The sequence below is a fragment of the Silurus meridionalis genome, chromosome 8, assembly GCF_014805685.1.
Source record: "Silurus meridionalis isolate SWU-2019-XX chromosome 8, ASM1480568v1, whole genome shotgun sequence".
NCBI lineage: Eukaryota > Metazoa > Chordata > Actinopteri > Siluriformes > Siluridae > Silurus > Silurus meridionalis.
The window spans coordinates 26,389,379-26,416,878 of NC_060891.1; the positions used below are offsets into that span (position 1 = coordinate 26,389,379).

General features: G+C 38.3%; 1 protein-coding gene across 3 annotated transcripts in view; it reads left to right on the plus strand.

Moving 5' to 3' along the window:
* stac (SH3 and cysteine rich domain) overlaps positions 1 to 27,500 on the plus strand; it is a 68,417-nt gene that overhangs the window by 7,846 nt on the left and 33,071 nt on the right. Inside the window, exons 3-5 of one of the 3 annotated variants that reach the window (XM_046855945.1) lie at positions 3,862 to 4,189; positions 20,168 to 20,197; positions 26,409 to 26,509. In XM_046855945.1, the coding sequence (XP_046711901.1) occupies positions 3,862 to 4,189; positions 20,168 to 20,197; positions 26,409 to 26,509 (459 nt within the window). The remainder of the gene's footprint in view (positions 1 to 3,861; positions 4,190 to 20,167; positions 20,198 to 26,408; positions 26,510 to 27,500) is intronic. The other 2 variants (XM_046855944.1, XM_046855946.1) reach the window with 2 other exon arrangements.

The following is a 27,500-nucleotide window of genomic DNA, read 5'->3' on the forward strand; positions in this document are numbered from 1 at the left end:
TGTGTGTGTGTGTGTGTGTGTGTGTGTGTGTGTGTGTGTGTGTGTGTGTGTGTGTGTGTGTGTGAGATGGAAGCTTTTCTCTGACCGCATTATAACACCTCTCCTCAAGCACATGCCAAAAGCAGATGATGAGATGAATTTGGGATAAACACACTGATAATCCGGAGCACAGAAGCAAATCTGATCCTGATCCATTTGAATACGTTTGTATGTTTGTTTGTTTTTGTTTAAACATCAGTCATGTTGCCCTAATCTCATTTGGAATCGATCTCAAACAGACTCTTCGATCCATAATGCAGACTGTCTGAATCCCACTCTTAATCCTGAATCCCAATCAGAGTCACACGGATTAATGTTAATCAGATTTATACGTCCGGAATCTAAGATATCTGAAATGTTTGGAGAAACGAACTTTCTGGATGCTGAGAGTGTGTAAAGCTGTAATTCTTGCTAAGGGAGGAATCAAAATAGAGTGGAACATCTGGTCATTTATAGATTTGTTTGGTCAAAGGAACCCGTCTGATAAATCAGAACCTGGTTAATCAGTGGAGGGCCGTCACGCTCAGCAAGGCCTTCTATCAGAATCACTGACTTATCTTTTAATGTATTTTTTCTATACATTAAATTGTTCTCAGTAGTCTGGAACTGAAAAGAACATATACTGGGAATAATTGAATGTTTATGTTAATGTAATCCAATCAGATTTCAGCCATCACATATTGCCAGAGTTCAAAAAATCTGCCAACAACCAATCAGATTCCAAGTTTACGACTCCGAGGCCGTCTAGCAAGCGTACGATAACGTCGGCATTTTCACGTCTTTTGATCGGACGGTCAGAGAGGGCACTAGTCAGAGCTCGCAACCCACATCTGTAGCAAACTGCACAATCTAAATCTATATCCATGTGAATTTAATAGCTGATTTGTTTATTCCACAATGACTGACAGAGGAGACGAATTGATTTCATCGCAGATTTACGTACTTTTCAAGACGGACGTTTCAAGAAAAGCTCGACATCGTGAGAAAAGGAACGACCAAAACAGTTTAAAACAGAGGTTTTGACTAGATGCTCCTGATAGAGATGATGTATGTGGGTGGTGCAGCTGTGGCTACAGTGAAAGGAGACCTGTTGAATTGTGTATTCATTGATGGTTTCTGTTTCCAGGGCGTCATAATGGTATTAAGAGGTGGATTGGTTCAGGTGGGACACCACTGAATGCCTGGGGGTGAAATACACCACCGGCTACTGCAGATTACATGAATTGGTGTACGTGTGATTCATTTATCATGTTAAATGAATCAAATGATTCATTCAAATGATTCATTCCAATCAATGAACTAGTTTGATACACACAAAGAGAAAAAACAAGACATTAAGAAACAGTTAAATACATTATTATTATAGATTGTACATGGTCACACTGCATTGTGGGATTGATTGCTTGGGCACCTCTCAAAAGTATTGCACTATAGAGGGAACAGTGGGTGATGTCACCTGAGAAACCAGACAAATCTCTCTGCATGCATTTCACTTGCATTTCCATTTTCATCCACCATTTTCTTAATCTTCCCTTAATCGGCACGGCTTGGTGGCATAATGGAGATGTTTTTTTTTAGAAGAACGAGGATCCTGCTGGGCTTTGCCAGCTAATTTGGATGAGTGATTGATGTCCTGGGTAATGTTCAGCTCATAAAGAGGTTATGTATCAGGAGAGACAGATGACAACCTGTTTCCTCATTCCATCTCTCGCTGTCCTGTTCATGCAACACGCTTCATTAATAACTTCACGACATGCATCAGGCCTTCATCAGGCAATGGAGTTTTGGAGTTTTGGAGCCTCGCTTTCAGCAGGATGTATGAGTTTAAATTGGGCCGCTCCATAAATTTGTTCTTAGAATAGCTGTAGGTGAGCATCGGTACGAACATCTGGCGTCCAGACCATTATTCTGTTTCCCAGCATCAGTCAGATCGGATTCATGCTCTTTCCTCGGTTACACAAAACACATCATTGTTTCAGCCAGATGAGCTTGCTAGCCCGATTGCTAACTATCATCAAAAATCCACAAGTGCACCATCCCTCCCACCAGTGGCCAGTGCTCTCAAGGTACATTTAACAGCAAGGAACCCACAGCAGAACATAATTATCAAGTTTATGACAAAAGCTTGTTAGAACTGTGGAATGCCTTTTGAAACCTGATTAGCTCAAGGCGGCCATGTTTTTTTTTAACAAGTTCACTGTTAATTGCTAAACCATTTACCTCATGGTGTCTTTCAAGTGTTTTGAACCCATACGATTCATGAATTAAAGGTAACCAACAGCAACCAGTAGAGAAGTAAATGGAATACGTTACTGTACTTAAGTAGCTTTTTTATGTATCTGTACTTTACTGAAGTGTTTCCATTTAGGGAGACTTTATCTTCACTGCATGTCAAAGTCAAATACTTTTTACTCAATTTTTATTTTGTGAAATCAATCATATCTTTTTATTTATGAGGATTAAAACTTAACTGGTCAAACACCCAGAGAGTCACCAATCAGGGTCGAGCGCTCGCTCTGTTTTGAACTTGTTGTGATCGGCGGTTGTAGCAAATTCACTATTATCACCAACATACAGTTCGGCATCAGTTCAACAGCAAGCAGAACATTTAGAGAGGAACAAATGATGAAGAAACTCCAAACTCGAACTCACCACAACACTCGTGAACTTATTTACACGATTTTTTTTTAAGTAGCTGAAAAGAAGGTTTTGGGCTCAAGATAATTTAAATAGATATTAATCAGTGTTTGACTCATTAATATCTATTATCTAATATCTATATTCTATTATTAGATCAGTGAGCTGAGTCACATTTGAGTCTTTTCACATAAACTGAGGTGATTAAGCAAAGAGTCTTGTGACGAATGACAGTAGGAACATTATAGTTATAATAAATCATAGTACTTTGGATACTTGAATACATTTGAAGGCAAAAACTTTGGTACTTTTTTCACTCAAGTGAAAGTTTAATGGGAAACTTTTACTTTTACTGGAGTCACATTTTACCGAGTGTTTCTCTACTTTTACTCAACTACAAAGTTTGTTTACTTTGTCCACCATTAAAGGTAACCCATGTTGCCAGTTATATAAAGTCTCACGTTTTCTTCAGTAGTTTGACACCATTTTTGTGACAAAAATTCTAGGACTAGTTTGCAGGAGCATAAATAGCTTGAAAGTGGGTGTTTTTGTTTGGGAAATCATAAAACAACAGAGGAACACTTTTGTAGGACACTCCTTTTGTAGGACACATGGGTCATGAGATATAGACCAATCTGTGAAACTTTATGCTACTGTGCTAAGTTTGAATTCTCTATGATTTATGTTTCGGTTCTGCATGGTCTGGTTTGTATTAGGTCCAACAAATTCATATAAAATTGAGTTTAAAGGCTGTGTGTATGGACTTCTGTGCAATTGAGTTGTTTACACAGTCTTTTAGTTAGCTAGCTAGTGTTAGCAGGATAGCTAGATACAGCTAACAAAGGGTTCAATGCATGAAAAAAGACCGTAGCTCAGCTTCTAGATTTCTACGTCCCAGCAACACTAAGCTGCCACTCCTGGGCCCCTGAGCAAGGCCCATGAATGAGATAAATGTAAGTCGCTCTGGATAAGGGCAGCTGCCAAATACCGTAAATGTATAAATTTTTTCTGTTGTTTTTCATTCAGGGTTACATTATTGTGACCATATTTAACCACAGGTCTCTCATCAAATGCCTACTCTACACTACTACTCCATAAGGTTTTGATCTAATAACAACAACCTTGTCTGCATGCACGCAAACCAGCGAAAAATCATCTGTCTTCTTTCTCTCCTTCCTGTCCCAGCTGCAGAAGCTGAAGCGCTCGCTTTCCTTCAGGACCAAGAGTCTCCGCAGCAAAAGTGCCGACAACTTCTTCCAGCGTCCGAGCCCCGAGGTCAGCAACAGCAGCAGCACAGGACAGCTCAGTACCATTGGGGTGTCGGTGTCGGCTCCGCCTGAGTCCTGTTACCTCCCGCCCCTGACCCCGCCTCCCACGATGCCGTCTGGACTTCCCCTGACCATCTGCTCGCCGTCGCGTGCGCCGCGTCCGCCCGACCCCACGGCGCACACCTTCCTGGAGCACACGTTCAAGAAGCCGCACTTCTGCGACGTCTGCAACCATATGATTGTAGGTAAGACCATGTGGTTCGTATGCTATGAGATTTATTACGAAAACCTTTAGAATGACAGAATTTAACTAGTGGTATAATATCAATCATCCCAAGTTTTTTACCGATTGACAAGTATGCCAGGAAGAGTATCAACAACACGCCAATTCTTTACATATTGTAGGCTAGCTTGTTTGCTAGTAAATGTGTCTACTAGAACCTGCAATTCACATCAGATTCAAGCAATCATCAGCTAATAACATTAATAATTGAGAGTAAGATTTAACGTTACATTATCCAGAGAGTAACATAGAATGATCTTTTTAGGGCCTTGCTCAAGAGGCCAACAATGGGTTGCTGGGGTTGCCATAAACTGTGGGGTGCTGGAATAGCTGGCATTGCCCTTAATTGTGGGGTGCTGGGATTTAAACTCATGAACTTGAGTAGCCCCTGAGCAAGGCCCTCAACTCTGGGGTGCTGGGATTGCTTTAAGTGTGCTCAATAGTGAGGGGACTTGAATTTGAACTCACGACCTTGAGTGGCTCTTCAGTGGCCCTTGATGATTGTCCTCAGTTGTGGGGTGCCGGGATTTGAACCTACAACTTGTGTGCTAGGCCCTAAACTGTGGAGTGCTGGGATTGCTCTTATATTGCTTTGTGGGGTGCTGATATTTGAACTAATGACCTTGAGTGGCCTTCAATCAAGGACTTAAACTGTGGGGTGCTGGAAATGCTGGAATTGCTTTCAATCATGTGGTGCTGGGATTTGAACTCATGACCTTCAGTGGCCCTTGAACAAGGCCCTCAACTGTGGGGTGCTGGGATTTGAACTCACAACCTTTTGATCCAAAGTCTAAAGTCATCTTAATGAGCTACCAGATTCCTGTTACCTCCTGGTTCAAAGAAATTAATTTTAACCTTAACCACTTGCTAACTTCTCCATTGCAATTAGCTTGCAACCTAACTTGTCTGTTTTAACTTTGTTTATTGATTAAAAATTATTATTGACGTCATGAACAAATGTGTGTTGCATTTAAGGCTTTAATTTTGCCTCTTTAATATTTACAAATTTATATTTTTTATAAAAGTGCTGAACCAGAAATGCGTGCTGCATTAATTGCGCGTTAAAATTAGTGCTGTTAAAATGAATTCGCGTTAACGCGTTAATTCTAATTCTAATTCTAAAGTTTTTTTCTAAAACTGATTTTATTAATGCGCGATTAATGTAGCGCACATTTCTGTTTGACCATTTTTATAAAAAATTATGTATTAATGAATATGCTAATATTTCAGTAGTTAGCCAACTAACTAGCAATAAAAACACAGGTTTGTCACTGACAGCTAATTTACCGAATTTAATATAATTATACATATTTGATGAGCGTGAATGTTGTTAGAAGGCGTTTTATGAAAATGTTTTTATCAATAGTTTTGTTTACTGGGTGTATATGGGGAACATGTGATATGTAGTACATACAGAGTACTACAGCATGTGTGCGGGATCTGTGCTAAACCCTTAGGCGATGTGTGCAGTCTGAGTCTGTCTCTAGAACTTTCTTCTTTCTTGAAACTTTTATAAAGAGGGTCAGTCGGTCTCTCCGTCGCGCCATGTGTCCGACATAGCAGGCGGCCGCCTGCAACTGCTGTGCAAACGTTCTACTTTTACACCTAGGCAGGTAATACCACAGGGGACATTCCATAAACAAGACGCCCTGCTGACAGCGTTTCCGAAGCATGGATGCTTTTTGAGGTTTTCAGATCACGAAGTAACAACCTGTGTCCTGGTAGACGTTCTGAAAAACTGTAACAACCCTTAAAATCAAAGATTTTCAATGCTTTATTTCCAGTAACCCAAAACGTATCGTGTGTTCAACATATAATAAATAGAAACACTGTAAGGACAGTGTTTGTCCTTACAAAGGGAAAGTTTGTGGGCACCTGAGCATCAGATCAGTCTGTGCTTCTTCTTCTTGAACGTCTCATTTGACAATCCCAATTTACTGTTATATTAATCTCCAGTCTTCTGGGAAGATGTTCCACTAGATTATTTGTGGAGATTTATTTAGGAACAAGGGTAAGGAAGTTCTTGAATTGTAGTCAGCATTCACATTCATCATGTTCAATAGGGTTGAGGTCAGACCTCATAGCGGGAGATCTTCCAATCCAACCCATGTGAAGTATATCTTCATGGAGCTGAATTTGTGGACAGGGGGCATCCTGAAGCAGCTCCGGGTCCCTTAGTTCAAGTGAAGGGAAAAGACAAAGACTGAGATTTGAACTTATGACCTTTCACTCAAAAGTTAAGTCAGTAAAGGTACTGATGCAGGTGAGATGAGGAGGCCTGGGGTGCAGTTAGCGTTCACATTCATCCCAAAGAGTTTTATCACTGAAAAATTAGTATAGATGTTCTGCTGAGAAATGAATCCGATCCAAATAGGGCTGTTAATTGCTTTATGTGTTCGGCAGCATGGAAAAAGGAAGCTGAGGTAACTTGAAGATGTTGTGTTGTATTGCTGTGAATGCAGACAGCAAGATAAAAAAATAGGCGAAAACGGGAACATATTAAATGACAGAACTCAAGTTATACCGTAATTTCCGGACTATAAAGTGCACCCATATATAAGCCGCACCCACTAAATTTGACAAAGATTTTTATTTTGATCATAAATAAACCACACCTGTCTATAAGCCGCAGGTGTCTACACTGAAACTAATGAACTTCACATAGGCTTTAACGAAAGACAGTGTCTGTTACACGGTGTAACGGGTGAAATATGTTGTGGCTCCTTTAAGAGCAGAGTGGCATTTTTCCGCTATTACTGCATGTGTGCAAGACCGAGGAATATGTCCTTATTATTTTCTGATGCTCATTTTTAAGTTTCTTTAACTAACCCATAACGCTGTTGCCAAGTAAAATATAAAAGCACGAGTTTTGGAAACCTGTCTGTGCTTATATGATTTCTGTTGCAACTGGAGTTAGTGAGCGCTCCCTTCACCCTGACTCAACGCTACAACAGCTTGTATCTAAACAGTAGCCTACCAAGAAAGTCATTGTTCACTGTCTTCCTCCTTCCTTTCACAACTATTTCTCAAGTTTATCTTTTGGCATCGTTGTGCGTTTAATAGTTATAGAACAAAATTGTAAGTATTGAATAGCCTTTATTTCTCAGTGAAATTCCTTTCATTGCATATCCCAGTTGGTTTGGAAGCAGGGGTCAGAGCGCCGGTATGGAGCACAGAGGGTTAAGGGCCTTGCTTTAGGGCCCATGAGTTGCAGCTTGGCTAAACAGGGATAAACCCACCCACTAAACCCATTAGTAAATTATGTGTATTTAAATTTGGGTTTCCTCTTTTTGTTTCTCTCTTTGTAGTCATTCTCTCTTTCTCTCTCTTTACACAAGTCAGTTCTGAATGAATGCCAAAGACATCAGTAGAAAGTAATTAATTCCAACAGTGAGATGAGTATCAGATCATGATCTAACACCATGATTCAGATTCAGGTCTCTGATGGAGGTGAAGAGAGGAGGCCTTTCCAAAACATTCCAAATTAAATTTGAACCGTAACCAATTGCTAACTCTATTGTAATGTCGCTAGCAATCTTAACTGTATTTGCTAGCTGGCTTGTATATTGTAACTGATATTAACCGCTATCTAAATATTTATAAATATTCTATTATCACCCACCAGCAAATTTTTACCATCAAACTAGCATTAACCTTTTAATTAATATTGCAAGAAGAAGCCTATGGGTAACAATTTATTAGCAAGCGATACAAATATTTACTGTTAACTAACTGGGAAAATATTTTGGTTGGAGCTCTATAGCAGGAGATCTTCCACTTTAACCCGTGTAAAGCAGATCTTTATGGAGCCGGATTTGTGCACAGGTGCATTGTCATGCTGGAACAGGTTTGCATCTCCTAGTTCAAGTGAAGGGAAAAGCTAAAAGGGTTTGAACTCATGACCTTTCAATCAATAAACATCATAAACACTAGTCTGTGATGTAATGAACCAGTATCAGGGTGATTTTTTTTTAATAAAGACAAGAAATAAGGGCGACCGACTTTAACGTGAATGTACGTGAGTGAAGTGAGTAGCGAGTCCTGAGGGACACCTCGAGGAACAGAAGATGAAGAGGATTTGCATTTGTTGGTTTAATGCTAATGAAGGGTTGTGTGATAGTCAGATAAGAGGAAACCCAGAGCAACAGGCGTAAAGGCCGTAAGTGTGTGATGTGACATAGAATCTAATGCAGCACTCAGATCAGTGAGCAGGAGAATACTAAATGTGTGTGTGTGTGTGTGTGTGTGTGTGTGTGTGTGTGTGTGTGTGTGTGTGTGTGTGTGTGTGTCTGTGTGTGTGTGTGTGTGTGTGTGTGTGCATGTGCGAGAGAAAGACAGTGTAAGCAGGTTAATGCCCAGTGGATAGTCAAATGAGAGCACATGTTAATGAGCTCAGACTGTTAATATGGATGCAGGATCAGTGCAGATGTCCCACCTGCAAGCATAAATGAGTGTGTAAGAGGGAAAGAGAGAGAGAGTGAGAGAGATATCAGCAAAAATGAATAAACATATATATATATATTTCATTCCAAAGGTGTTCAATACGGTTAAAAAAGTCAAGTGTCCTAATACTTTTGTCCATATATTGTATTATCTGTTGGAGAAAGTGAATTGTTTTAATGCTGATTTAATACAAATTTTTTTACTTATTTAACGCTGATTTAATTTCAGAATTAATACTAATTTAACACTAAATTAACAGTCAACTAACACTAAATTAATTCTGATTTAATGTTGATTTAATACTGAATTTATTCAGATTTTATACAAAATTATTGCTGATTTAATACTGAATTAATAATAAATTAACACTAAACTAACAGTGAATTAAGACTGAATTAATGCTGATCTAATGCTGAATAATTACTGATTTAATGCTTCTTTATTCTGAATTAATTTTGATTTAATGCTGATTTAAAGCCGAATTAATTCTGAATGAATGGTATATTTATTTAATGCTATAATGCTAATTTAAGAATATATTATTATTGAATTAATGCTAATTTAATACTGAATTAATACTGATTTAATTCTAAATTAATATTTGATAATAATAAAAACTTTTCTTAATATAACATTTAATATTAATGATATTAATAATATTAATAATATAATATAATTTGATAATATAATTTAATAATTATAATTATATATTATAAATAATTATAAATATAATTTAATATTAAATTATAACTTATTCAATACTGAATTACTCCTGAACTAATGCTGATCTAATATGGATTTAATACACACACTTGACCTTACAGAAGATTTGTCAGCCAGGATAAGTTTATAATGGAGAAAAGAGAAGCTGCACTTTGTTTGCTCCTGGAACTTCATTACGGTCTCATAAAGTGCAGAAATGTTCTGCATTGTTTTTTTATGACATGGCTACACTTTATGGTTATTAAATTTATGACAGTCATAAAGCCAAGCCAAACAATACGTCCAAATCTGTTTCTCCCTCGCGAGTGTGTGTGGGCGTCGCCATTTGGTCTCACTGACGAGGGAATGTGAAGAAGACATGCGACTTGTGCTTTCTTTTTTAAAAGAACTTTGTGTGTTAAAGTTACAGTATGTACAGTCTGTATATATATATATATATATATAATATACATATATACAGACACACACACACACACACACACACACACACACACACTGTATATAAGTTTAATTGAGATATTAGTGATTTTAATAGCTTAATAAGGAGAGATGATTCAGAGATTCCCAGGTGATATGATGAATAACGCCACCACAGCCATCTCCAGGTGGCATTACAGCACCCCAGTGCATTGTGGGTAATGAGGCCGAGCAGAGAGATGGAGATGAGGATTAGAGAATGACCACAGGATCAGTGCCATGTTGGCTGCACTCGTAAACATGCAGCGTGCCTGTTTTTATTTATATATATATATATATATATATATATATATATATATATATATATATATATATATATATATATATATATATATTTGATTATAATTTTTATTGAAAAAATGTATCTGGTTGTAGTCACTAAGTAGAGTCTGTTAAAAGTTTGAGTCTGAAACACACTGAGTCTTTTATAGTTTTTGAGACACGTATGTCATTTTTGTCTCTTGTGTAAGACCGAGTGAACTTGTGTAAGACCGAGAACAGGAGAAAATAATTTGATCAGACTCCCTCACCCCCACACTCAGACATGGAGGTGGAAACTTAATGGTTGTTTTGGAACAGGGAAGTTTGGAGACGTATTCTTTGGTGAAAAGAACCAACATGGCAACAATTCCATAATTCATCACCATGCAATTGCGTCTGGACTGCGGCTCACTGGAACCGACTTCATTGTACAACAAGACGATGAAGCTGAGTTGGAGAGCAAACAGACATCTGGAGCAATATTTATCATGAACGAACTGCCCAGTAACCGCACCCAAATACTACTGAACTGCTCTGGGATGAACTGGATCACAAAAAAGACCTGACCTGTAAAGAACACCTTTGGCGAGTTTTACAAAAGGCAGGACAAAGTTTGGAGAAACAAACTGCCCAGATGCCGAGAGTGTGTAAAGCCTTTCTTCATGCTTTATTTTTACTGGAAATAAAGTGGAACTTCTGCACATTTATAGATTTTTTGCGTCAGTAAATCCATATACCGATATATTTCCGAGTTTGTTGCATAGAAACTAAAGGAACATGCACGTGTCTCTCAAAACCCATAAAAGACTCGCCATTCCCACACTTTTGACGGGTGCTGTATACGTAAAGACGACGTCTGGAGCCGATAATGATCCTAAATGAATTATACGGTTGCATCTAAAAGCGTGAGATTGGATGGAGATCTTGGATGACCATCAGCATGAAAGATTTTCCCGGCATAGTCTTGAGCAGGTTGATTGGAGGCCCCTAAGACCTGGGGCGTCCAATCTTTTAAACAAAGGGCCAGTGTGGGTGCGTGATTTCATGCCAACCGATCAAATTTACACCAAATTCTACCTGTTTACATCTATTGATTTTCATTTTCAATGATTATCAGGTGTGGTTCTTGATTGGTTGGAATGAAAACCTGCACCCACACCGGCTCTTTGTGGAAAAGACTAAACACCCATACCTTAGACACAAATACAGACACATTACAATTATTTATTTTACCAGTGAAACCAATATAACATCTCAACATTCACAAATATACATTTCTGACATTCAAAACCAAACAAAAACAAATCAGTGACCAATATAGCCACCTTTCTTTGCAAGGACACTCAAAAGCCTGCCATCCATGGATTCTGTCAGTGTTTTGATCTGTTCACCATCAACATTGCGTGCAGCAGCAACCACAGCCTCCCAGACACTGTTCAGAGAGGTGTACTGTTTTCCTCCTTGTAAATCGCACATTTGATGATGGACCACAGGTTCTCAATGGGGTTCAGATCAGGTGAACAAGGAGGCCATATCATTAGATTTTCTTCTTTTATACCCTTTCTTGCCAGCCACGCTGTGGAGTACTTGGACGGTGTGATGGAGCATTGTCCTGCATGAAAATCATGTTTTTCTTGAAGGATGCAGACTTCTTCCTGTACCACTGCTTGAAGAAGGTGTCTTCCAGAAACTGGCAGTAGGACTGGGAGTTCAGCTTGACTCCATCCTCAACCCGAAAAGGCCCCACAAGCTCATCTTTGATGATACCAGCCCAAACCAGTACTCCACCTCCACCTTGCTGGCGCCTGAGTCGGACTGGAGCTCTCTGCCCTTTACCAATCCAGCCACGGGCCCATCCATCTGGCCCATCAAGACTCACTCTCATTTCATCAGTCCATAAAACCTTAGAAAAATCAGTCTTGAGATATTTCTTGGCCCAGTCTTGACGTTTCAGCTTGTGTGTCTTGTTCAGTGGTGGTCGACTTTCTGCCTTTCTTACCTTGGCCATGTCTCTGAGTATTGCACACCTTGTGCTTTTGGGCACCCAGTGATGTTGCAGCTCTGAAATATGGCCAAACTGGTGGCAAGTGGCATCTTGGCAGCTGCACGCTTGACTTTTCTCAGTTCACGGGCAGTTATTTTGCGCCTTGGTTTTTCCACACGCTTCTTGCGACCCTGTCGACTATTTTGAATGAAACGCTTGATTGTTCGATGATCACGCTTCAGAAGCTTGGCTATTTTAAGACTGCTGCATCCCTCTGCAATATATCTCACTATTTTTGACTTTTCTGAGCCTGTCAAGTCCTTCTTTTGACCCATTTGCCAAAGGAAAGGAAGTTGCCTAATAATTATGCACACCTGATATAGGGTGTTGATGTCATTAGACCACACCCTTCTCATTACAGAGATGCACATCACCTAATATGCTTAATTGGTAGTAGGCTTTCCAGCCTATACAGCTTGGAGTAAGACAACATGCATAACGAGGATGATGTGGTCAAAATACTCATTTGCCTAATAATTCTGCACTCCTGTATATATATATATATATATATATATATATATATATATATATATATATATATATATATATATATATATATATTTGATTATAATTTTATTGAAAAATGTATCTGGTTGTAGTCACTAAGTAGAGTCTGTTAAAAGTTTGAGTCTGAAACACACTGAGTCTTTTATAGTTTTTGAGACACGTATGTCATTTTTGTCTCTTGTGTAAGACCGAGTGAACTTGTGTAAGACCGAGAACAGGAGAAAATAATTTGATCAGACTCCTCACCCCCACACTCAGACATGGAGGTGGAAACTTAATGGTTGTTTTGGAACAGGGAAGTTTGGAGACGTATTCTTTGGTGAAAAGAACCAACATGGCAACAATTCCATAATTCATCACCATGCAATTGCGTCTGGACTGCGGCTCACTGGAACCGACTTCACTGTACAACAAGACGATGAAGCTGAGTTGGAGAGCAAACAGACATCTGGAGCAATATTTATCATGAACGAACTGCCCAGTAACCGCACCCAAATACTACTGAACTGCTCTGGGATGAACTGGATCACAAAAAAGACCTGACCTGTAAAGAACACCTTTGGCGAGTTTTACAAAAGGCAGGACAAAGTTTGGAGAAACAAACTGCCCAGATGCCGAGAGTGTGTAAAGCCTTTCTTCATGCTTTATTTTTACTGGAAATAAAGTGGAACTTCTGCACATTTATAGATTTTTTGCGTCAGTAAATCCATATACCGATATATTTCCGAGTTTGTTGCATAGAAACTAAAGGAACATGCACGTGTCTCTCAAAACCCATAAAAGACTCGCCATTCCCACACTTTTGACGGGTGCTGTATACGTAAAGACGACGTCTGGAGCCGATAATGATCCTAAATGAATTATACGGTTGCATCTAAAAGCGTGAGATTGGATGGAGATCTTGGATGACCATCAGCATGAAAGATTTTCCCGGCATAGTCTTGAGCAGGTTGATTGGAGGCCCCTAAGACCTGGGGCGTCCAATCTTTTAAACAAAGGGCCAGTGTGGGTGCGTGATTTCATGCCAACCGATCAAATTTACACCAAATTCTACCTGTTTACATCTATTGATTTTCATTTTCAATGATTATCAGGTGTGGTTCTTGATTGGTTGGAATGAAAACCTGCACCCACACCGGCTCTTTGTTGAAAAGACTAAACACCCATACCTTAGACACAAATACAGACACATTACAGGACAGTGAGATTCTTTTCTTCTCTAGCATGTTCAGAATATGGGGTAAAAATGCAGTGTCAGCCACGATAAAGCAGAGATGGGGTTTGAGTAAAAAAAACAAATGAGCCACCAATGGCCAGGTTTTTGCCAGGTTTATAGCACCCCTAGATGAGAAAGAATTGAGGGCCATGCTGAAGGGCCCAACAGTGTCAGCTTGGTCATGCTGGTGTGTGAGCCCTTTACCTTCTGATAGACATCTGGTGTTGAGGATAAGGTTTCCTTTTGAGTCTGGTTCCTCTCAAGGTTTCTTCCTCATGCCATCTCAGGGAGTTTTTCTTTGCCACAGTCACCACTGGTTCACTCGTTAGGGACAAACATCTAAATTTTTTTATAATCGCTTTATCTCTGTCAAGCTTTGAGACAATGTCCATTGTTAAAAGCGCTCTACAAATATATAAACGATCAGGGTCTTAACTATTGACCAACCACTACACATTTCACATTTCCACAGCAGAAGCTACTTTAGCGAGCCAGTTTGGGTAATTTCGGCTTAAATGAGACTTGATTTTTGGAGATTTCAATGTTTCCTGTCGCTGCATCTTTCCAAGCTGTTCTCTATGTACTTATTGGAGAGAAAAAAGAGAGTGTGTGTGTCTTTATTGATCTGCTGTGAGTCTGAAAAGATCTCCAGACCAAACAGGAGGTGATGAAGAAAGAGGAGAATTTATGGCTTGGCAAAATAAACTATCAATCTTCCTCCTCACCAGGAGAGAGAGAGAGAGAGAGAGAGAGAGAGAGAGGAAAAAAGATGATTAATAAAATGAAGAAAAGAAGTGGGTCCGCCGTCATTCCCATGTGACGTGTGTAATCTTCAGAACCTTCTGACGTGTGTAATCTTCAGGCCTTCATCACACACATTCACAAACGTAACCTCGAATCGAGGAGATCAATCAAACTTGTCGCATTTGAGGATCTTTTTAAGCTCTACACGCAGGTGATGCGTATGGTTCAAAATAGCTGAAACGATCTGCATGGCTTTAAAGGAGTGGATGCTGGATCATCGATGAATTGGTTATCGCATGTGTGTGGGTGTGTATGTGCAGGTGTGTGTGGGCGGGTTGGTGGGTTGTGTATTCATGCATATGTGTTATAATGATTTAATAGACCACTGCGATAGAGGAAAGCATTACAGAGTTAGTTGTGTTGATGAAGGCATTTGATGCACGTGGAGGTGCGAAGGCCGGGCCATGTGGTCCGATCCAACAGACTTGCTGTAGAAGTTAAAGCTGTTAATGATCCACTGTTCACGACTGTATTGGCAGCAAAAGGGGACCAACACAATATTAGGCAGGTGGTCATAATCTTATGCCTGATCGGTGTTTCAACACATTATAGGGGTAATAATCATTAGAATTTTTGAGGGCCAAGCATCCAGACTCACTACAGACTATTCAATCACAGAACACCAACAGACTGTAGGAAGAAATGTCTGGATGAACGAATGAGCAAGAGGTCAAGATGGATATATCTCTTTTGGATAAACAGCTCAGACCCACTTTATAACTATAAATGTACTTGCAAATTCAGATCTCAAATCAGATCATATCCCAAATGGTGGCGCTACAGTGTTGACAGGACTTGGCCCAAATTTGGTAAATCAGTGTGTTCACAATATTTTTGCCAGATGGATCTATTGGCTGACATTCTGTAGACACCGCAGACAGAAGAAGAATTGGAATAAAAGGTAGAATAACAATGTTGTACTGGGGCAACTTTGGTGTTTGGCCCCCTAATCAACATACTTTTACTGAAAACGCCACCATATCAACAATGAGAGGTTTTTGTTTGTTGAGTAACAATAAACTGAGGCAATACTATCACTATGTCAGTGTGTGACAGAAATACAGACGATCAGTAGACAAAATAAACAAAAACAAGCACTTTAGTTATCCAAATGTAGATATTTTTTATGATGTTTATGCATCTCACTGTTTCAGGAGTCCAATGTCAAGCCCCGAACGCTGAAAACACTTCTCGCTAATGTGTGTGTATGTGTGTGTGTGTGTACAGTATGTGTTTGTATCTAGTGTAAGCTTCGTCAGTGGGGGAAACCCAGAGCATGCACTCAAATCAGTTCTACAGCTCAGGTAACACGTCACGTTTTTCCATCGTGTGTAATTAAAGCCCAGAGGACGGTATAGAGTCTTCACGGGTGCGTGACAGAGAGACGAGTGACTTCATTCCCTGTTCAGAGGTTAAGGATGTCTCGTGTCACCTAAGTATTGCGGATCTACTTAATATTTCAGAGCGGAAAAAAGAAAACACTCCGGCCGACTATCTCGTTACATAATAGAGCAAAATGCAGAGAAAGAGATATAAAGAGAATAAAGTGTATAGAGTGTATGAGGGACGAATTCTCCTCCAATGCTGCTAGTGTGTGTGATTTACAGGGTTACACAATTTTGGAAATTTTAGGGTCACAAGGTTTCAGCAGTTTGAACACAATGAGCATAAACGTAACCAGAATGAACGTTCATATCACTACACAACTGTGGGTCTTCTTCTCAGATATAATTCCAGAGGAACCCTTTTTTTTCTCAACATAAACAGTGAAACCTTGAGAAATTTGAAAGTTTAGATATAAAGCCTTCAATAGAATCAAGTACAAATCAAACCCTGAAGAACCTCTTTTTGGGTTTAGATTTATACAGAATTCGTCTCTTGTCCCTGTAATGGGATCCTTGAATGGGGTTTTCTTCCGAAAATGTTTCCCAGTACCTCCTCTGTAATAAAATTAGAACAAACAACCATCAAAATAAAAAGTAAAAGTGCTCCCTTTAAATTTTTACTTGTAAAAGTACAAAGTTTTTTGCCTTCAAATGCACTTAAGTATCCAAAGCACTATGATTTATTTTAACTATAATGTTCCTATTATCATTTTGCTGAGTTAAAGATACACGTCAATTCTTTACTTCTTAATTTTCATTGGCTAAATCTTTTTTGACGTCAACCAATGAACAACAGAGAAACCATGCACAGGCTACGCTACAGTACTGTACCATACTACAGTACTCACTATAGATAAAATAGTTATGTGCCAAATTGAAAATCATGATAAAGTGGAATCACAAGATTTGAACTGCGATAAATCGATGGACGACTGTATTATAATAATAATTCTAGTAATATAATATTAATAATAACGATAATATATATTATAATTACCGTAAGTATTTGTAAATACCCAAGCGGGTGCCTTTGTATGAGAGGTACAGTAAACAGATGACCAATCAGAGTACAGATTGCAATATGAAGTGGATGATATACAGATTTTTGTACCCTACATAAATTAATGTACCGTTTATCAATAGTAATAAATATAACTATAAAATATTTTCAGGGAAACACAGTAAGAAGCTTTTAATTATCCAGTTAAACCTTGAAAAATCATTGAGATTCATTTAAGCGTTCTTTGGGTTCCTTAGATCCTCCAACAATCTCAATCTCGATCAAGTAGTTTCTGATTTCCAAAAAGCTAGAACCAAATTACTTTGAATACGTTGACGTGATGACGCGTATTCCTGGATGAGTGCTGGGTGAGAAACAAACTACTGTGAAAATTCTGCAGGCGAGTGACGTTGTGTTTTGAGTACGCCGAGATTTACTTCAGTGTGACCTAAAGCAGATCTATGACCGACCATCGTGGGGACGCATTTCCTTTTATGGCCCCTGCTTGGATCACTGTGGTCTTTGCTAACACTTATCAATCACATAAACATGTAAGCAGGAAGTCGTCTGACCAGTGTCTTTTTGCGTGGGAACCGTTTAAGTTGCGGGAGAAAACAACACATCCGGCAGTCTCACACATGCTTATCGGTTAATCGGGGTTGTGCAAGTTAACGACTGGACGTTGTTTATTGATGTTAATATTGTCAATTGTTTTTTTTGTGTACACATTTATCCTTGAATAATTAAGAACTTCCAAATATACTAGCTGGACACGGGTTAGGGGCACCAAACTGTAAGATTGGTATCTGCTTCTTTTTGAACATCCCATTCTATATTTATTCTCCATTTCCTCATATAATAACCTCCATTCTTCTGGGAAGATGTTCTACTAGATTTTGTGCACATTTAGCTGCAAGGGTGTTAGCAATGTAGTTGAGGTGAGGAGACCTGGGTGAGGATTGCAGACAGCATTCACATTCCAATTTACACTCCAACTCATGTGAAGCATATTTTAATGGAGATGGCTTCGGGTCTCCCAGTTCAAATGAAAGGAAAATTTCATGCTACGTCCTGTACAATTGTGTGCCTTTAACTTTGTGGTAAAAAATTTAAGAAAGAAGCACATGTGGGTCGAAAAGTTGGGTGTCCCAATACTTTTGCCAATATAGTGTATATTATATAGATATTATATTTATTATTTTAGTGTTTTTCCAATAGTTTAGATTCCTTTCAGTAATGAATCATGGCACAATGATCAAATCTAAATGTTTGCTCTTTATAAACGTAATAAATGGGTAAGAGTATAATAAAGTTTTTGCCTTCAAATGCACTTAAGTATCCAAAGCACTATGATTTATTTTAACTATAATGTTCCTATTATCATTTTGCTGAGTTAAAGATACACGTCAATTCTTTACTTCTTAATTTTCATTGGCTAAATCTTTTTGACGTCAACCAATGAACAACAGAGAAACCATGCACAGGCTACGCTACAGTACTGTACCATACTACAGTACTCACTATAGATAAAATAGTTATGTGCCAAATTGAAAATCATGATAAAGTGGAATCACAAGATTTGAACTGCGATAAATCGATGGACGACTGTATTATAATAATAATTCTAGTAATATAATATTAATAATAACGATAATATATATTATAATTACCGTAAGTATTTGTAAATACCCAAGCGGGTGCCTTTGTATGAGAGGTACAGTAAACAGATGACCAGTCAGAGTACAGATTGCAATATGAAGTGGATGATATACAGATTTTTGTACCCTACATAAATTAATGTACCGTTTATCAATAGTAATAAATATAACTATAAAATATTTTCAGGGAAACACAGTAAGAAGCTTTTAATTATCCAGTTAAACCTTGAAAAATCATTGAGATTCATTTAAGCGTTCTTTGGGTTCCTTAGATCCTCCAACAATCTCAATCTCGATCAAGTAGTTTCTGATTTCCAAAAAGCTAGAACCAAATTACTTTGAATACGTTGACGTGATGACGCGTATTCCTGGATGAGTGCTGGGTGAGAAACAAACTACTGTGAAAATTCTGCAGGCGAGTGACGTTGTGTTTTGAGTACGCCGAGATTTACTTAAGTGTGACCTAAAGCAGATCTATGACCGACCATCGTGGGACGCATTTCCTTTATGGCCCCTGCTTGGATCACTGTGGTCTTTGCTAACACTTATCAATCACATAAACATGTAAGCAGGAAGTCGTCTGACCAGTGTCTTTTTGCGTGGGAACCGTTTAAGTTGCGGGAGAAAACAACACATCCGGCAGTCTCACACATGCTTATCGGTTAATCGGGGTTGTGCAAGTTAACGACTGGACGTTGTTTATTGATGTTAATATTGTCAATTGTTTTTGTGTACACATTTATCCTTGAATAATTAAGAACTTCCAAATATACTAGCTGGACACGGGTTAGGGGCACCAAACTGTAAGATTGGTATCTGCTTCTTTTTGAACATCCCATTCTATATTTATTCTCCATTTCCTCATATAATAACCTCCATTCTTCTGGGAAGATGTTCTACTAGATTTTGTGCACATTTAGTTGCAAGGGTATTAGCAATGTAGTTGAGGTGAGGAGACCTGGGTGAGGATTGCAGACAGCATTCACATTCCAATTTACACTCCAACTCATGTGAAGCATATTTTAATGGAGATGGCTTCGGGTCTCCCAGTTCAAATGAAAGGAAAATTTCATGCTACGTCCTGTACAATTGTGTGCCTTTAACTTTGTGGTAAAAAATTTAAGAAAGAAGCACATGTGGGTCGAAAAGTTGGGTGTCCCAATACTTTTGCCAATATAGTGTATATTATATAGATATTATATTTATTATTTTAGTGTTTTTTCCAATAGTTTAGATTCCTTTCAGTAATGAATCATGGCACAATGATCAAATCTAAATGTTTGCTCTTTATAAACGTAATAAATGGGTAAGAGTATAATAAAGTTTTTAGATTGAATCACTTATAAGTAAAGAGTTTACCCTTTGGTTTAGTTATCATTTAACTCTAATATCCCAGGAACTTGTTCTGCAATTTTTCTTTAGCTTGCCAAGGCGGAGCAGGGAAAGTTTTCGGTAAGTTTGTGTTTCGTTTCCTGCACCCATGATATCAAAAATTAAGCTGCTAAGAATTCACTTCCTGGTTTTGCTAAATGACAGCCAATCACAGACTTCTTCAGATGGCATCATCATAATCCATTTTATTTCACAATTTCAGCTTTGACAACATAGAATGCTAATTGCACAATATAATAGTTTTTCAGCATTAGGTTAGCTTTCCAGGTCGCTAAACGCAACAATGGGCTAATGCTAGATCACTAACTAGATAGTTATGCTGCAGGCTAATTCGATTAATAGCTAGCTAAAGCCATCACAAGTTAAATTTCCAAGAAATTGTTCACTTTATCCACGTTCACAGTCAGACTTTTTGTGGTAATGTCCAATGATTTTGTATTTTTCACTGTGTAGATTCAGAGACTTCTGTCACTCAGTAAAACCAGGACTCGCAATAAAGATCATAAGTAGTAATCATACAACCCTGATATGAGGCACTTCCTGCCATATGTTGCTTTTATGCCTCATATTCAGGAGGTTAAAAATGCTCTGAGGCACAACTGTTCTTCTGACAGTCATTTGGAAGAACATGCCCTCAAGTATTTTGAAACGTGGGCCCTGTTTCTTTACTGTTTTCCACACGCTCTTGTCTACTTCCCTTTACGACTTAGATGTGGCCATTATGAGCAGGAGACAGTAGTGGGGATAAAAATGATTGACAGAATTTTATTGGCTTGCTAATAATTTAGCTAAGCTGAGAAACGATACTTATAAGCAGAGGCAGTAGTTTGGCTGCATAACTATTAGTTAGACAGTGTAAATTTTAGATGAGTATTTTACAATTATTATTGTTTTCCAAAGCTTTATTTTTTGGAATAAAATGTTAATCCAGAGTGGCATTTTAGTTATTACAAGCCTAGCTATTTTAGATAATTCAGGACTAACCCCAAAAGAGGTTTTTATTTGTCAAATTTACAATATAGCATTGTAAATTTATTTCTTTACAAATAAATACAAATTTCTTTACAAGCTGCAGTCAGAGCTCAAGGCCTTGCTCAAGTGCCCAACAGTGGCAATTCGGCTGGGGAACAATAACCATTGAGCTGCCACTTCCTTTAGCACAAAGGCCACTCAGAACTTACCCAAAACCACTCTAAAGGCCATTCAGGACTGCCCTAAAACCAGTCTAAAGGCCATTCAGGACTGCCCTAAAACCAGTCTAAAGGACATTCAGGACTGCCCTAAAACCAGTCTAAAGGCCATTCAGGACTGCCCTAAAACCAGTCTAAAGGCCATTTGGGGCTACCCCAAAACCAGTTTAAAGGACATTCAGGACTATCCTAAAACCAGTCTAAAGGACATTCAGGACTGCCCTAAAAACAGTCTAATTGCCATTCAGGACTACCCTAAAACCAGTCTAATTGCCATTCAGGACTGCCCAAAAACAATTTAAAGGCCATTCAGGGCTACCCCAAAACCAGTCTAAAGGACATTCAGGACTATCCTAAAACCAGTCTAAAGGACATTCAGGACTGCCCTAAAACCAGTCTAAAGGCCATTCAGGGCTACCCCAAAACCAGTTTAAAGGACATTTAGGACTACCCTAAAACCAGTCTAATTGCCATTCAGGACTACCCTAAAACCAGTCTAAAGGACATTCAGGACTGCCCTAAAACCAGTCTAATTGCCATTCAGGACTACCCTAAAACCTGTCTAAAGGCCATTCAGGACTGCCCTAAAACCAGTCTAAAGGCCATTCAGAACTTACCCTAAAAACAGTCTGAAGGCCATTCAGGACTGCCCTAAAACCAGTCTAAAGGCCATTCAGGACTACCCTGAAACCAGTCTAAAGTCCATTGGGGACTAACCCAAAACCAGTCTAAAGGCCATTCAGGGCTAACCTAAAACCAGTCTATAGGCCATTCAGGACTAACCTAAAACTAGTCTAAAGGACATTCAGGGCTACCCTAAAACCAGTCTAAATGCTATTCAGAACTACCCTAAAACCAGTCTAAAGGCCATTCAGGACTACCTTAAAACCAGTCTAAAGGGCATTCAGGACTACCCCAAAACCAGTCTAAAGGCCATTCAGGACTACCCTAAAACCAGTCTAAAGTCCATTGAGGACTAACCCAAAACCAGTCTAAAGGCCATTCATGGCTAACCTAAAACCAGTCTATAGGCCATTCAGGACTAACCTAAAACTAGTCTAAAGGACATTCAGGGCTACCCTAAAACCAGTCTAAATGCTATTCAGAACTACCCTAAAACCAGTCTAAAGGCCATTCAGGACTACCCTAAAACCAGTCTAAAGGCCATTCAGGACTACCCCAAAACCAGTCTAAAGGCCATTCAGAACAACTCTAAAACCAGTCTAAAGGCCATTCAGGACTACCCTAAAACCAGTCTAATGGCTATTCAGAACCAATAACAAAAAAAACAGTCTGGAGTTTATTTAGAAGCAACGCAGTTCCAGTCCAGTGGTCACAAAACCCAATTTAAATCTGAAAAGTGCTATCTCTTTCAATGAAAGCGATTAGTCTCTGAATCTCCCAAACGTTATCCCACATCAGCAGACCAGCAAATCATTTTGGCTGAAAAACTACAGACCTGGCAACCTGCTGACTCAATCCCCCCAATGCCTCATTTAAATGGCTTTTTACATGGATCTGGGGAACTGAGGGCAATTAAGGAGGGGAAGTTAATGAGCATGTGCTGAAAGCTGTATCAGAACACAGGTCCAGTGTGACCCTTTCAGGATCCTTTAAGGAAGTTCTTTTTCCTGTTAAAAAAAAGAAAAGAAAAAAAGGAAGTAAGAAAGGAAAGGAAAAGACACCTTTCTGGATCCAGTTTTCCTGAGCGTGTTTCTATGCTGCTTTTTTTTTTTTAAGTATCGCTTTATCGTGGCAACGTGTCTTACATTTCCCGAAATTGCTTTCTATTTTAATTGTGCATGTTAGCTGTTTAGATTTCAGAGACTTTCTGGCAGTATGGATTCCATAGGTTTTGCGACATCTATAAGTTTTTTCCTGACATCAGTCTAAATAAACGTGAACATCCAGTAGGTGTCACCTGCAGTAAAGGCTGCTGTGGTCAACTTGATGTCACACAATAGTGTTCATGCCAAGTGTTGGATTTTTTGTTGATATTAGCTTGACATTTTCGTAGATGTAATGACTCTATTTTGCGTCGAAGTGATACAATTTTCTTGAATTTGCTGTCAAATTACAGACTTTATGTCACATTAGTGCCAAAGAATGCACAAGTCATGTAACAACATGGAACACATGAAGACCCAGAGCATAATCCATACAGAGTGTGATTAGCAAGATCTACAGAAACTCCAAAGTAACCAAATCCATAAAAAACTTGAGGAGAACATAGAAAAAAAGCAAGACGTGTACCAATCGAATTAAAACGATGTGTCAGAGAAAACAACTGTGAATTACATGACAGAGCTAGATAAGATATAAGAGAGCTAGCAAAAACTCAAACTCTGCATTTATCAACTGGTCCTCTTTGTCTCTCAAAGTTCTTCAAAACTTTGATTAGAGTAGAAAACCTTTTGAGGTTAGATTTGATTGGAGTAAAAAACATTTCGAGATTAGATTTGTCTATTGTAAAAAAAAAACTTTTAGATTAGATTTGATTGGAGTGAAAAACTATTCGAGATTAGATTTGATTGGAGTAAAAAACTATTCGGGATTATATTTGATTGGAGTAAAAACATTTCGAGATTAGATTTGATTGGAGTAAAAAACTATTCGAGATTAGATTTGATTGGAGTAAAAACATTTCGAGATTAGATTTGTCTATTGTAAAAAAACTTTTAGATTAGATTTGGTTGAAGTAAAAAACTATTCGAGATTAGATTTGTCTACTGTAAAAAACCTTTTAGATTAGATTTGATTGGAGTAAAAAACTATTCGAGATTAGATTTAATTGGAGTAAAAACATTTCGAGATTAGATTTGTCTATTGTAAAAAAAAAACCTTTTGGATTAGATTTGATTGGAGTGAAAAACTATTCGAAATTAGATTTGTCTATTGTAAAAAAAAAACTTTTTGATTAGATTTGATTGGAGTAAAAAACTATTCGAGATTAGATTTGATTAGAGTAAAAACATTTCAAGATTAGATTTGATTGGAGTAAAAAACTATTCGAGATTAAATTTCATTGGAGTAAAAACATTTTGAGATTAGATTTGTCTATTGTAAAAAAAACTTTTAGATTAGATTTGGTTAAAGTAAAAAACTATTCGAGATTCGATTTGATTGGAGTAAAAACATTTTGAGATTAAATTTGTCTACTGTAAAAAACCTTTTAGATTAGATTTGATTGGAGTAAAAAAACTATTCGAGATTAGATTTGATTGGAGTAAAAACATTTCGAGATTAGATTTGTCTATTGTAAAAATTCAGATTAGATTTGATTGAAGTAAAAAATATTTAAAATTAGATTTGTCTATAGTAAAAAAAACCTTTTAGATTAGATTCGATTGGAGTAAAAACATTTTGAGATTAGATTTGTCTTTAGTAAAAAAACTTTTAGATTAGATTTGTTTGAAGTAAAAAACATTTTGAGATTAAATTTGTCCTGAAAAAAAAAACTAATTACAAAAGTGCTCTTTTATTAAAAACATTCTGATCCTGGTTTATTACGACACCACTGAAAATACCATCAGTCTAAAACTCATGGGGACAAAAGATTGGTTAGAACTCAATGCCAATGCCAATCTGGCAACCTCTGAAAAAGATGGGTGTTTAGACATAGTTTAAACACTGCTAGCGATTCAGCTGTTGAAGTGGCAGTTAAATCGACCATCCCAGTGCCAAACCAGAGAAAGACTTTGTCTTTCTTGACTCTGGAGAGATGGTGGAACCAGTCGAGGAGTGGTTGAGGATCGGAGAGATCAGTGGTGCAGTGTGGGGTGAAGGTAAAGGAATTCTGCTCCAATGAATCATCAGGAAGCCAGTGGAGGGAACAAACAGAGAGCTGGTGATGAAGAACCTTCTGTAGGAAGGTGTGAGGATTTTAAGGACGGAAAATGAGAAAACGCTGAAATTTGAACTCATGTTTAGTTTGAGAAATTACTCTGCTTTTGTTTTGCGAGAGGAAAAAAAAATACAATTATTGAATGGATACTACTGTATATGTGTATATAGATTGAACGAATGAGACATTTTATCTCGGAAAATCTAAACAACACCATTAGCAGTGGCAAAGAAGAAATTGTTGAAAGGTTTTTCAGATTTTTTTCGTTTTGGTGCTGCAGGAGGAAGAAAAAGCATCACGATTCGATTAGCGCTCTCTTGGAATTTCCTTTAAAGGTTACCTGAGTGAATCATGGAGGAACGCTCGGACTTGTCCCGTCTGCTTTTTTTCTTACTGCAATGTAATTAGCACCGAGTCTGTGTGGCTTCAGTAATGTTGAAACTCTAAAAGACGGGAAATTCGTCCTTGAAAAGCAGAAGCTAATCAACAGAACTGCTCAATCAGGTTCTGGTTTCACTGAATAACTATGAATAATAATTCTTATTTTTACACACGTAGGCACTATGCATGTAGATTTGGATATTTAGTTACACAAAATACTTAAAATGTCATCGACATGAAGAAAATAATGAGAAATCTAAGTCTTTGTGGGTTTTACAGCACATTTGCATTTAGCCACGCCCACAAATCTCCTTTCACATTCATCATTTATTGACTTTTAGTATCCAAAGGTTTTTTTTTATCCCCTAGCTGAAGGTTGGATACAAACATTTTTTTTCCGAAATTAGACGGATTTTCATGAAAACCACGATATTTGTATAAACTTTCTTGCGGATGAATTTTGAGATTAGATTTGATTAAGTTTGATTAGATTCGATTAAAGAAAAACTTTTGAGATTAGATTTGATTAGAGTAAAACACTTTCTGAGGTTAGATTGCCTAGAGAAATTTTTTTTTAGATTAGATTAGATTTGATTTGGGTAAAAAAAAGTTTTGATTTGATTAGAGTGAAAAACATTTTGAAATTAAATTTGAGTAGAGTAAAATATTATTTAGTGTTTGATTTGTCTAGAAAAACTTATTGAGATTAGATTTTATTAGAGTAAAAAGATTGAGATTAGATTTGATTAGCACACAATTACATTCTTCAGATTAATCGACCAAAAAGTGTCTCCGCTACAATCTTCGTGCTCTTTGACCCTGCGGTGTGTTAATGAGTGTGATGTGTGATTAACAGGCCCCAATGCCAAGCTGGGACTCCGCTGCAAAGCCTGTAAAATGGGCATCCATCACAAGTGCCTGAACAGGGTGGGGCAACAGAGGTGCATGGGCAAACTGGTAAGAGTTCACTACTGTACACACAATCCACACACTGACTCACAATCTACACACTCACACACACTCCACACACTGACTCACAATCTACACACTCACATACACCCACACACTCACTCACACCCACACTCACATACACTCACACACACTCCACACACTTACACACTCCACACTGACTCACAATCTACACACTCACACACACTACACACACTGACTCACAATCTACACATACACTCCACACACTGACTCACAATCTACACACTCACATACACTCCACACACTTACACACACTCCACACACTGACTCACAATCTACACACATACACTCCACACACTGACTCACAATCTACACACTAACATACACTCCACACACTGACTCACAATCTACACACTCACATACTCTCCACACACTGACTCACAATCTACACACTCACACACACTCCACACACTGACTCACAATCTACACACTCACATACACTCCACACTGACTCACAATCTACACACACTCCACACACTGACTCACAATCTACACACTACATACACTCCACACACTGACTCACAATCTACACACTCACATACACTCCACACACTGACTCACAATCTACACACTCATACACTCCACACACTTACACACACTCCACACACTGACTCACATTCTACACACTCACATACACTCCACACACTGACTCACAATCTACACACTAACATACACTCCACACACTGACTCACAATCTACACACTCACATACACTCCACACACTGACTCACAATCTACACACTCACACACACTCCACACACTGACTCACAATCTACACACTAACATACACTCCACACACTCACTCACAATCTACACACTCACATACACTCCACACACTCACATACACCCACACACTCACATACACCCACACACTCATTCACAATCTACACACACATACACTCCACACTGACTCACAATCTACACACTCACACACACTCCACACACTGACTCACAATCTA